We start from the raw sequence: 12,220 nt of genomic DNA, 5'->3' as shown, positions 1-12,220 counted from the left end.
ACGACCAATTTTAACTTGTAAACAGTCTTTAGTAATTGTAGCCATGGAACAATGTATTCTTAATGGCTGACATTGTGAGGGTGTCCCTAATCTTTTTTTTTTTTTTTTTTTTAACAAGGGCACACTTACAAGGATGCTGTGCACATCAATTGCTACTTCTCTGAAAATTACTGGGTTCTGTGTACCTTCTGTAATGTTTATAGCTCAGTTAAAATCCTTTTGTTTGTGATGTGTTATAAGATGCAGATTAATGCATTCTCTTGCTTTTTCCAAAGTGCAGTGTTATAACCTGAGAGCCAAATACAAGCCAACACTGTCTCTTGATTGCAGGCCTTTTGGTTCCAAAGGGTTGTTTGAAAGCTTTCAGGAGTAAATGTTACACTTCTTCACCTTGTCTGATTTCTTTCTGTTGACACAGGTAATGGTTTTATTATTATGCTTGCATAAGTCAGAATGAATCCTTTATTGGGACTTCTGAAAGATTTTTGTTTATGTAACAAAGTTAGGGATATCCTGGGTGGATTCTCTTCTTTTTAAATAATGAAATTTCCTGTTGTACGAGTGAAGAGAATTAAGCATCCAAAAGGATCTCAGACTTGTTCTTTTATGTAGTGGTTTGACCACAGCAATGGAAACCAGTCCTTCTTGATTTCTCACTGCACCTACATCACTTCTTTTTGTCTGACTTTACCTCCTGTCCTTCATTGTTAGAAAAGAATATCTTCTTCACACATCATTTGCTATGTCTGGTGAGTGTCTGTGGTGCCTTATATGTTAGATCCTCATTAATGTCAAAAGTAGCCTTTAGCTCACTTAAAAATAGAACAGATGTATAGTGAACTGCCCTATGTAAGGAATGTTAATTGTGCTTGGATTGAATTTTCTTCATAAAAGACAAGGATACTCTTTGGAAAATCCCTCCTTATACACACTCATTTTCCTCTTCTTTTTTCCCCTCTGCAGCATGTACTTCTGAAAATATGTAGAACTAGCAGCAACCTTGAGACTTTTTGCTGGAAAGCTCTTCATTTGTTAGTAAGAAGAGATTTAGGTTTATCTAAGCAATGCTAAGAAATGGGGTTTTAAAACTAAAATTCAATAACTTCTCACCTTTGGCTTCCAGTCTAAATAGTGTTATATCTATGAGATTGGAGCTGATGCTGTGCATCAACATGTTTGGACCCAGCCCACTTACCTGTGACATCCACTTTTTGTTCATTAAGCTCCTGAAAAAATCACAAGCTGTGAAAACAACTTGTGCTTTCCTTCTGCTTGGATATGTAGGAATTGGATTTGGAATTGGAACCAGACTGCTTTAAATATTGAAGCTGTCCTCTGCAGTAGAGGCAAGTACATGTTTGTCTTGGGAAAGGCACCAAATAATTGAGAGCCTAAACCAGGTGGTTTTACAGAGAAGAAAGTGTGAATATAGGTTTTGATTTTTTTTTTTTCCATAAGTGTAGAATTAGCTGGAAGAACTGTTTTCTCTATCCTTAAATTTCAGTGATACAGTTCAGACAGCTGCCATTGGCATGAACTGACTGACTCCCTGTCCTTAATCTGTTGAGGTTTCCATTAAATTTGTAATGCTAATGGAATCTTTGCCTCACTTAGGGTTGCCCATGGGAGATTATCCAGAGCTTTAGGACTGATATTTCTCCCTTGTCAGGACTACCTCATATAAAAAGGTGGTACCTATAAACAGGTAACTTGCTAGTTACCTGTTTATTAGAGTGCAGTATGCACATCAGAAGGCATTTCATTATAGTATCTGCTTAAGTCTTCAAGCAGGAGTTACCAACTTAAGGTGCTTGATTTCCACATGGCTCTTGTATGTGTCATTTGTTTTTGGGACTATGACATGTGCCTGTGCTTATGCTTGCACAAGGACTGCTGGCTGGTCTGAATTGCTCACTGGGTTGCTGCAATCTATCTGCACATCTAGTCTAACCAGATGCTATCCCCCTGGAACTTCTGTGGAGCTCTTATCTTTTCCCTAGGAATTTCTGGAATTTCCTTCTCCCATGGCTCTCTGAGGTATCCGGATATGTTGTGCCCATCAACCATATCTGGACTGTGATAGTTCAGGTTTTAAGTGGTTTTGTCTACTGTAGTGAGAATTTTTTTTCTCTTATTTAGCAAGTATATCCATAAAAAGCTTAGGTGCTCATGCAGGTGTTAACAGAGGAAACTAGAATCCTGAGTACGTTCTTGGTGTCTCTTTGAAGTTTTTCATTCAGTGTTTCTCTAGGGCTGTTGAAATCAAAGTTAATTTGGAGGTGTGTCTGAGATATCTTCTTTCTCACCCGTGTTCTGTGTGCTTCTGCACAGCTGTAGCTGAAGTTTGACATTTGACCCTCTGTGTTGTGTTGACTACAGCAAGCATCTTCCCTCTGACAAAGTGATGTGCAGTAGCCTTGGGAAACCTGGTGAAAAGAATGTGGTGATTCAGTGGCGATTATCACGTTTTTATTATATCCAGCAGAGTGCTGTTGAGGCTGGTCTTTAGTTTGGTCTCCAGATATGCACCTCATTCGTGGGAGGAGCGGTGCACCACTGTACAATGAAAAATAGAGTTAATTCACTGCGTTAGTTCTTAATGCTTGATCCTTTAATTTTCCAGGGCAAAATATGAAACAGGAGTTTTAAACTCTGCGGACTTGCCATGGAAGACTCAGAAGAACATCGCTTCAGCTCCGTCGAAGAGGAAACCAGATACTGGAAAGAGTTGGCTATGAAATACAAGCAATGGTAAGGCAGTGGTTTCATTCCTTGAAGCTGTTTGATAGGATGTATAAGCAGTGCATGCCAAGACAAGTAGCTGAACTACCTTGATTTTACCTCCCTGTGTGGCGCTATGTTGAGTTGCAGCAGTAGCAATGCAGTACCACAGGTTTCAGCATAGACTGCATCAGCCCAGAATCCTTCGTGCTTATTTGAGCTACTAATTCACTATTAGTGCTGCCATGACACTGCTGCTTTTGATCCCTTCTCTGGTTTTGAGTAGGACTGTGTGTTGGAGAGGGGCATAGAGCTTTCTGTGCTAGCAAGTAGTATTTTCTTCCTCTCCAAAATCCGGAAATTGTTTTGATTCATTAAGGTGAGTTCTGTTGCTGGAACTGTGTTCTAGTGCTGAGAATACACAGGAGGAACTGCGTGAATTCCAAGAAGGGAGCCGAGAATATGAAGCTGAACTAGAAACTCAATTGCAGCAAACAGAGTCCAGAAACAGAGACCTTCTTTCAGAAAACAATCATTTGCGAATGGAACTGGAGTCCGTTAAGGTAAGAGAGGATGATACAGTAGCTATGTATCCTAAGCATGAAGGTGAATGAGACTGATGTGTGCAGATTCAGCTTGGAAAAATTGAGAAAAAATCATCTGTAATCTGCTTGAAAGAGTTCTAAATACTTCAGTGTCTCAGCTATTGTTTCTGGAAATCTAATTCCAGAAAGATGTTCTGTTCCCCTGCCCCAACTTAGTGATTTCCACACTTCTTCCCTCCCACAATCCTTTTGGCATTAAAAGCTCTGTGCCTTACTTAACTGCATTTGTTCTGTCACACTGGTGACAGACTGGTGTTCTTGCTCTATTAGTGGCATAGCAATATTAAGTACTCTGCTTATTGTATGGAGTGTTGGCCTGTTCTTTTCCCCATTGTCATGTAAATCCATAGAAGCTGATGAGTGAGGAGAAGTTCAACAAAAACTTGCAGTTCATTGGGTTAAGGAGAGAATAGATTGCTTTCTTCTGCTGTAAGAGCTGAGAGAAAAGGGCAATGAATGAGCTGAAGCAGTCGGGAGTGGAAATAGTAGGAACTGGCATAAAACTTCTAAAAAGTGGATAGTAAATGTTTCAGAAAACCTTGTTTAATTTTCACAGTGGATAATTTTATAAAAACATATTCTGCTTGAAATGAGCATTTTAACAATTGGTTATTCACGCAGCCTGAAGATTGCAGTAACAGCCTGCAGTGAAGGAATAGAGGCTCTATTGATGGTCAGGTCAGCTGATGGTTTATTACAATTGGCTGAAAACAAAGGCTCAAACCTTGCAGTTCTGGTCTTTTATCTGAATCAATCCAAGAGCGAAGCATTAAACTCATGAAGCTATTGAGCAGTGATGTTAACTGAACCCATCAAGGATTGGTGTCTACATCTAGGTTAACACAAGTGAACTTGTACAAGTTGTAGCTTTGAATTTACCGGCTTGATGTGTGTGCTTGCTACTCCTTAGAAGCTGGAGTTCCTTAAGTATAAATGGAAATAATACTTTTGAAGGCTTATTTAGAGCGTTGAAAAGCTAGCTAAAAGTAATCTGCTTGTGGGAGCTCTTAAAGCCAAAGTGCACCTGTGTTTTCAGGGATCAGGAATTATGACAACATGTCACCACACTTAACTAAGTAGAAATTAATAAATTCAGAATGGTTTCTCTTCCTTCCTCCTCGTTTGTGTGTTATATGCACTAAAGCAGCTCTCTTCAGATTATCAGTTATGATAGACTATGTGCCATGGTTTTCAAGTTCCAATGTGTGGATTTGTTTTTGGTGACTTCAAGTGTGTTGAATTCTAAACAGAGAAGAATGTCAGGAATGCTACTTATCTAGCAGTCTTGGAGCTTTAAAGTCTCTGGCATGTTGAAGTCATCCAGTAGCAAGGTGGTGGAGTGTATGCTTTTGTTGTCACCTGATGTCTGGAAGTGATAACTAGAGAGAGGTTTGTGCTGGTGAAGTTAAGCTTCTTCCCCATTGTTGTCTTTTCTAAATATGTGCCTTATGTGCATGCTGTAAAGGAAGACAGTTTGTTCTAGGTTCATCTCTGAAGCTTGTTGCATAGCTGCACCTGAAATGTTTTATAATCAAGACCTTTGAACCTGCTTTGGGTTAATAAAACCTCAGCAGTAGTGAAGAATCCTGCTTGTTCCTGTAATACTATGTAAGCGTTGCACTTGGGTGTTCTTTTTCTTGATGCTTAGTTCCCTAAGTATTTCTTACTTATTCTCAATTCTAAGAAAGAATTATCTTCTTTCTCACATTCTGCTTAATGAATTTCTGAGCTCCCAAGGCTCAGAAATTAGTCTTGTGCTGACATCCTGGAGTGAAGTGTACATGTTCATCCCATTCTACAGAATCAGGTAGAGCAGATGGCAGGCTGACAGCCTTTTGCAGATAATTCCACTCTGGCCAGTGTATTTGCCTCACAGGTCCCGTAGATCCTTTCTGTGGTGTTACTTGATGTTATTGCTCAAGGAGGTGCTAATTTGTGGGCCTCTGTGTTGTAGTTGTCACCTGCCTCTTAAAACAGCAAGGCCCTTCTGGCTGTCCCTTTTCTTAAACAAACGAACAAAAAAACTTTTAGATTGTAGGATGCTGTGTGATCCGGGAGCTTTGTATCCTTTGCCTGTTGAGATACCTATAGTACTGGGCAGGACCCAGGCATGCTGGTGTAATTTCCCACTCAAAAACAAGACAAAAAACAAGTAAACCAACAAGCTGTTGTTTAAGCCTTTTTCTCAGAAAAAGGTAGAGGTTGTCTGCATGTAAGATTATGATACGTTGTAAATGGAGGAGAGATGGGGAAGTGCAAGAGAGAGCTGTCTGGGAGAGCAGGGAACTGCTCCGTGCTGTGGATGTCAGGAACTGTTCCCCAGCACTATCATTTGATAAAGAGTTATAAGAACTCTTGTCTATTGGCAGCCCAGAAATATGCGAGCAATTGGCTTTGTTGATATTTTACTGTGTGTAAGATCACTGTTCTCTAAGTATTTCACAGGATCTTTTTTTTTTGCCTTTAAAGGGACTAAGGCAATACCAAGTCCCTGATAGGCTGTTTTATTTGTCCTTGACTAGGAAAAGTTTAAAATGCAGAATTCAGAATGGTACAGGCAAATCTCTGCACTGGAAGATGACTTGGCACAGACGAAAGCTATTAAGGATCAACTTCAGAAATACATTCGAGAACTTGAGCAAGCAAATGATGACTTGGAAAGAACAAAAAGGTGACCAGTCTTCTATGTTCTCTTTCACCTCAGTTCTGTCCTGCAAATATGGTGACTCTGTGTAATCTGTAATGTTGGGCTTTTTAGCACTGCCACTCTGAACTAACCTGAGCCAAATGCTTACCTTGTTGATGGTTGTGATGAAAGTATTCAAGAAAAATTATGAATGAGATTTTTTTTCCCTTCTGTTACTCCAACTGCACTATTTCATATTCAATAAAAAGCTAAAATTAAAACAAAAAATAATCCTAACCCAAAAGATTTTACCTTCTCTTGTGGGAGAGGGAGTTTCTGTACTCCTGGTAATAAAATCTTGTGTATTGTCTTTCAGAGCTGCTATAATGTCTCTTGAAGATTTTGAGCAGCGTCTAAACCAGGCTATTGAAAGAAATGCTTTTCTGGAGAGTGAACTGGATGAAAAAGAAAACCTTCTGGAGTCCATGCAACGTCTGAAAGATGAAGCTAGAGGTGAGACAGCAGATCCCCTGTTCTCCCCTCCTGTACTTGTTCAGTACAATCTGTTTATCTTAGTTTGACTTTCATATTTGTGTCTTTTAAATCTGCCATCTGAAATGCTGAAGCTTCATGCCCCACCATGCTTCTGTCTGCCTCAGTCCTTGAACTTGGTATAGAGGAATTTACAGGTGCTAGAGTCTGTTTTAGACTTCTAAACTGTAGGAACGCTTTGGGATCTTGAGGTGTTAAGAAGAGCCAGCCCTGCTAGGGCATGTGCTTTCTGACTTCCTGTAACCTGTGAAGGTCCTCTTTAGCAACCATTAACCTCCGTTGTTTCCTGGCCTGTGAAAAGAGTAGTCAGTGAAACACTGATAGAATGGTAAAGCAGTTGGGCTGTGACTGGCTTTCAGTTAGCTTTGATAGTTAGCCTTGTGTGTTAGTTCCTCAACATGTCAGTAAGACTGGATGAGAAAATGAAGGAGGCTGCACAGATGTGGAGCTGAAGAAACACTTCCAGCTCTGCTCAGATTCTGTGACCTTGAGTGGTTCACACTAGCTACAGTCAGTCTATGGGACAGGAGTTCTCTTGCTGGGCTGGATGGTGATGGTTTCAACTTGGCCATAGCCTATGCTTCCTTGATATGGAAGGAGGGGAAACAGTGCAGTAGGTAGGAATCTCAGCCTGGTAGGGAACTGGGATGGGATGTAGCCAAGATACTTCAAGTTGCAGAACTTCAGTCTTGATGTGCCTCCACTTACTAGTCTGTAACATCTGAAAGTATTAATTCACTGCCTCAAAGAAAGTCATGTGAAAGGGTACGAAGCTTAAATCAGGATAACAGCAACTCAACTAAATACTATAAAAACAACTTGAGCTGCAATCCCAGAGAGTCTTTAAGTATTCATCCATATTTTGAGTGTATGCCTGGAGTGGTCTTTACAAGGATAAATGATTTTGTTCTGCTGGTAGGGGTGAAGTATCTTACGAGCAAAATAAACTCTCTCAAATGCTTTTTATCTTAGTGAACAATGATTCTAAAGACTTGCTGCTTTCCTCACAGATCTACGGCAAGAACTTGCAGTACAGCAGAAACAGGAGAAACCCAAAACACCAATGCAAACTAGCCTGGAAACAGAAAGAACAGACACTGCAGTTCAAGCATCCTTATCTTTGCCTTCAACTCCCTCCGTGCACCGAACACCCAACATCAGCATACCCACCCCTGCGACATTTAGGAGAGGTGTGTGACAGAGAACAAGCACAGCAAAGCAATGTCATACCCTTGTTTTCACCATAGATTCTGGCTACGTGAGAAATGGGAAAATAGGAGCAGAGCTGAGTGTTTCAGTAAAATCCACTTAAATCCAATCACCGTGATCTCAGTATTCACTGACTGCAAGTTTGGGGCCTTATTCATAGGCTGCTAGTTTCCATTTGATGTGGATTGTCCAGTAATAATGATTGTAAGGGACTAGGTGAGCTAGTAGGACTTGATTATTTGTTCCCAACTGTTTCGGAGATGCGGGGCTAATTCAGGGAAGATTTTGGAAACTTCTGCATGATCTTTTATGCTACATTTCTTGAAAAGGCTTCTCTGTGAGGGTACATGCTTAGAGAGAAGTCTTCCTTTTACTTTGGAACAGTAGTACACTGGCAAGTCATCCTAGCTAGCTGTACTAAATTACTATCTCTGCTTTTGTGCTAATAGAATCAGTTACTGAAATAATCAATGCTCATTAAAAATAAAAATTCCGACCTTCTAACACTGACTCCTATCTCTTCAGTACTTAAAAAGTCAGAAGTTTGTGTTAGCTGTGTATCAGAGATTACAACAAGGAGATGTACTGTCACGTGCTGGTGACTGAATATTACAGTTAAGCACAAACAAAGATTGATTGTAGGCTTTGGTGCTCTTAACCTGATTTGGTAGGGGAGAGCTCTCAAAAAAGATTGAAAAGAGATTGAAAAAAGAGTGGAAGATTTATTGTAAAATGAGATGATGGCCCTCTCTGAGAACACACTTTTGGTCCTGCCGCAGTAATAGAGATGCAGAGCAGGCTGGTAAAACAAATAGCTAGAAATTTAAACCACGGCTTGTTTAGAGACTTCAGTTTAGGACTTAGTAACTTGAGCTATCTCAGGGAGTCAGTGCTTCATATTTCTAGTGGACGTGAAGGATTTGAAGGTCAAATACAGAAAGGTGAAGGTACTAATGTTTCATCTGCTCTGTATGCCAGGCAGTCTTCTGATTTTGTCAAAGTGGGTTTTCTGTTTGTTTCTCTGTTTGTTTTTAAACAATGGGTAATGTATTTAACCTGCCCTGTAGGTTTTGAGGACAGTTACTGTGCAACCCCCCTCACACCTGCTGCCAGAATATCTGCACTTAACATCATGGGAGACTTGCTGCGAAAAGTAGGGGTAAGTGTTTACCTGATAGCCAAAGTTCTTGGAAAGAAAGAGCTGTCTGAAAATGTAGCCAGGATTGAATATCTGCTCTGCTGCTCGGACAAGACTGGAAAGCCCATCTCAGCAAGCAAGTTAGCTAAGTGCGGCCTTGAAATTTGGCCTTGATTCTGTACACTTCTGAACAGCTCTGAAACAAAGACCCATCTCTGCTTTTCTGAGATCTTCTACATGTGTGGAGTCCTGATCTCTCTTCCTCTCCACACTTCTGAAAGAGTATGTGCAGAAAAAGACAGACTGGCAAGAGTAAATGATGAGGGAATCTGTTCTGTTGGAGGGCAGAGGAGAAAGCAGGCTGATGCCTGCTGTCCAGTGGCTTCTGATAAAGTTTTTAATAATACTCCAGTTGTTGTTTTAAGTAGGACCTAATGGCTTGATGAACTAATGACATTTAAAATAGTGCTGATGCTGGAAAGTTATCACATAACTTCCTCCTGCCTTTTCCCCCATGCTCCAGTTCTTCTTGTGTTGGCACAAGTATTTGTATGACTTGACAGGCTGACTTGTGGAATACAGCAGGAAGTTATCTTAGCGGTGAAGGTGGAACCATTTAGGAAAGGAGCCTGTGGTAGAGAATAGGGTATCTGTGGTACCACCCAATACACAACCTGATGTAAGTTTAGGGAAATAGTTCAAGGTAGTATACAGCACTGGTGTCAAGAATCTGCAGGTTCCTCTACTAGATGACTCATTTTAAAACAAACTAAAAATTGCACACTTGCTTTTTTCTGCACACTGTGCAATTTTTGTGTCAAAATTACATCTTGTGACGTTGTACATTACCTATCTTTACCTCAGGCTTTGGAGTCCAAACTTGCCTCCTGCCGAAACTTTGTGTATGACCAGTCTCCAGACAGAACCACAGTGTCCATGTACATGAACAGAGATGTCCTTGAAACACGCATGAGTCCTCATCAGCCTCTGTGTGATACAGGGTTAGTGCTATTCTAAACTTTTTGCCTTAGTGAGAACTTTCTGACTGGTAATGTTTGTTTCTTGTTTGTTCTTTATTTTGGTAGAGTCAGACCTGTTTCTGAAGGGAAGGAAACTTAGTTATTCAAGATTGATTTCCATGTTTCAGACCAGATTAAAAATTGTAATCTCTGCTGATGAAATCTGAAGACTAGCTGTGATCAAGATCAAATTCAAAGCAATCGTAACACTTTATAGTAAAATCAGTGTTTAAATGTGAGCAAGTACAACAGAGGAAGCTCATGCTTATTGGCTTTGTTTGATTTATGCTTTGTTCTTGTGCAGTGATGAATCAGCAATCAGCAAAATTTTGGCATATGGGAAATTCCCTTATAGTTAGGATTTTTATCCACATGAGAACTGGAGGAATGGGGGGAAGTAGATAATGAATCAACTCATTTGAATTCTTTATAGTTGCTAAGACGTATTTCCAGGGAGCAGCTGACAAAAGCTATTACCTAATGAGCTGGTTATCTCTTTCCTCCCATTCCCAACACATGGGAAATGTATAAGTTTATTGCAAATTAGAGTTCAATATATAAGCCATGCCAATCCTGTACTGGATGGTTGTTTTTGTTTTGTTTTTCCCAAGTTTTCTCAGTATTTATAGTACAAGTTACTGCAGATGCAACTATTCAGCCAGACCCTTGATCTGGGAATACTCGTTTGTCCTGTTAATTGGTGCCCAAAGTTGTCATGTGGAAAGAATGTTCCATGTAGTACTTACTATTGCAGCCTGGGGAGAAACCTACAAGAAAGCCTCAAGGGCCATACATTTGTGTATTCCTATAAGAAATTACACATCTATTACTGTAACATAAGAACTGAAATTCTAACTCCTGTAAAATCTAGTCTGTCACTACTCAGAGAGAAATGGAACCTTGTTTTACAGTAGAGAACTTAGCCTAGTTAAGTAACAGATTCACTTGATATTCAGGCCATTGTTTTGTTTGTTTGTTTTTTTAATCTGTTGGCTTCTCTGGCTTGGTGTTGCATTCTTGTAAATGACCAGTTACTGTGACTGAGATGGTAAAACTGAGCAAGAAATGCTCTAAATTCTGCTTTGTATTTGCAGGTTAGTGAAACGCCTGGAGTTTGGAACAAGACCTTCAAATATTCCAGGACCAATGAGTCATCCTTCACAAAGTGTTGTTAAAATGCTGCTATGAAAAGGAAAAATGAAATCTTATGTACATATAATATGAATATCAATAGGCAACCAGACAGAAGTGTAAGAGTAGGTGAGCCCTGAAAAAGAAGCTACTACTGGTAATGGCATCTTATGGCTTTGCCCTTCTGGCTTTTATGCTGTGTTGTGTGGTAGTGTGATGAAGCAATGTTGCCTAGCAGCACAGGACATAAAATTGCTTCCTATATTCATTGCTGTGAATAACTCCTGCTTTGACACTGCCAGTTAAAGCTCTTGTCCCTTTACCTACATCAGGTTCCTAGTGCAACTCTAGGTTTTGGCTTTTGCAGTTAATAAAATCACCCATGATGTGCTGGCTTTCTGGTGCTGTCACCAAAGTTAGGGGAGTGGTTATAGGTAGAGATAGGTGTATTTCTGTGGAGAAACTGCTCAGTTCTTTGTAGGTTGCTTGCTGGCCAGAATCTCGCTATGTGAAATTCTGTCTGGTGGTGAAGCTTTGTAAGCAATGATTTACTTTAAAGAGCAGATAACAGTTAAAAGTTGAGGAATGCTTAATACTTATGGTACTCAGGAGATCCCAGGTGGTGGAGAAGTTTGCCCTGTGTTAGCCTATAGATATACTTTTGCTATATTGTGGCCCATAAAGCCTGGCTGTTGATTTGAGTTTCTAGTTCTAACATATTAATAAGTGGGTTTTACTACTTTCCAGACCTCCATTTATTACTGTGCCTTGGGTATGTGTGAATTTATCTTATTTTATCTTTGTTTCTCTTTAATGAGAAATGTTTCAGCTGTTACTAATTTAGCAATGGTTTTAGCTTGAAAAGTTCTTTCTGCTGGCCAAGTATAGCAGAATAGTGAGTTCTTTTTTTAAGTTGGCGTGTTTCCCCTACAGAAATACACTACATTTTTTTTAAAAATGAAATACCCTCACAGTATTAATACACATTAAATAAGCTTGCACTTACAAAAGCAGTAATGGCTAAACATTTTCATATCTGGGGAGAGAGGGAGAAATTTACATGACAATGCATAATTATTTTGTTTTTTCAATGTGAAAACAACTACTGATGCATCTATTTCTCTGGAATAGAAAATAACCACAGGCCATTGCCATTATTCAAGCCGTCTACAAAGTTGGCTTAACTAGGGAGCAGAATAAAGCTTATTTTGAACGCTAA

The 12,220-nt window shown here is 39.8% G+C and overlaps 1 protein-coding gene across 2 annotated transcripts in view; it reads left to right on the top strand.

Moving 5' to 3' along the window:
- NDE1 (nudE neurodevelopment protein 1) overlaps positions 1 to 12,220 on the top strand; it is a 16,572-nt gene extending 4,352 nt beyond the window's left edge. For both annotated transcript variants that reach the window (XM_042827568.1, XM_042827567.1), the window contains exons 2-9: positions 2,624 to 2,751; positions 3,131 to 3,284; positions 5,849 to 5,997; positions 6,329 to 6,465; positions 7,515 to 7,694; positions 8,781 to 8,872; positions 9,716 to 9,852; positions 10,965 to 12,220. In XM_042827568.1, the coding sequence (XP_042683502.1) occupies positions 2,666 to 2,751; positions 3,131 to 3,284; positions 5,849 to 5,997; positions 6,329 to 6,465; positions 7,515 to 7,694; positions 8,781 to 8,872; positions 9,716 to 9,852; positions 10,965 to 11,058 (1,029 nt within the window). In that variant the 5' untranslated portion in view covers positions 2,624 to 2,665 and the 3' untranslated portion in view covers positions 11,059 to 12,220. The remainder of the gene's footprint in view (positions 1 to 2,623; positions 2,752 to 3,130; positions 3,285 to 5,848; positions 5,998 to 6,328; positions 6,466 to 7,514; positions 7,695 to 8,780; positions 8,873 to 9,715; positions 9,853 to 10,964) is intronic.

The sequence above is a fragment of the Centrocercus urophasianus genome, unplaced genomic scaffold (assembly GCF_019232065.1).
Source record: "Centrocercus urophasianus isolate 14NV4802_14NV808 unplaced genomic scaffold, USGS_Curo_1.0 seq_29, whole genome shotgun sequence".
Classification (NCBI taxonomy): domain Eukaryota; kingdom Metazoa; phylum Chordata; class Aves; order Galliformes; family Phasianidae; genus Centrocercus; species Centrocercus urophasianus.
This window is presented reverse-complemented; position numbering and strand designations above follow the sequence as displayed.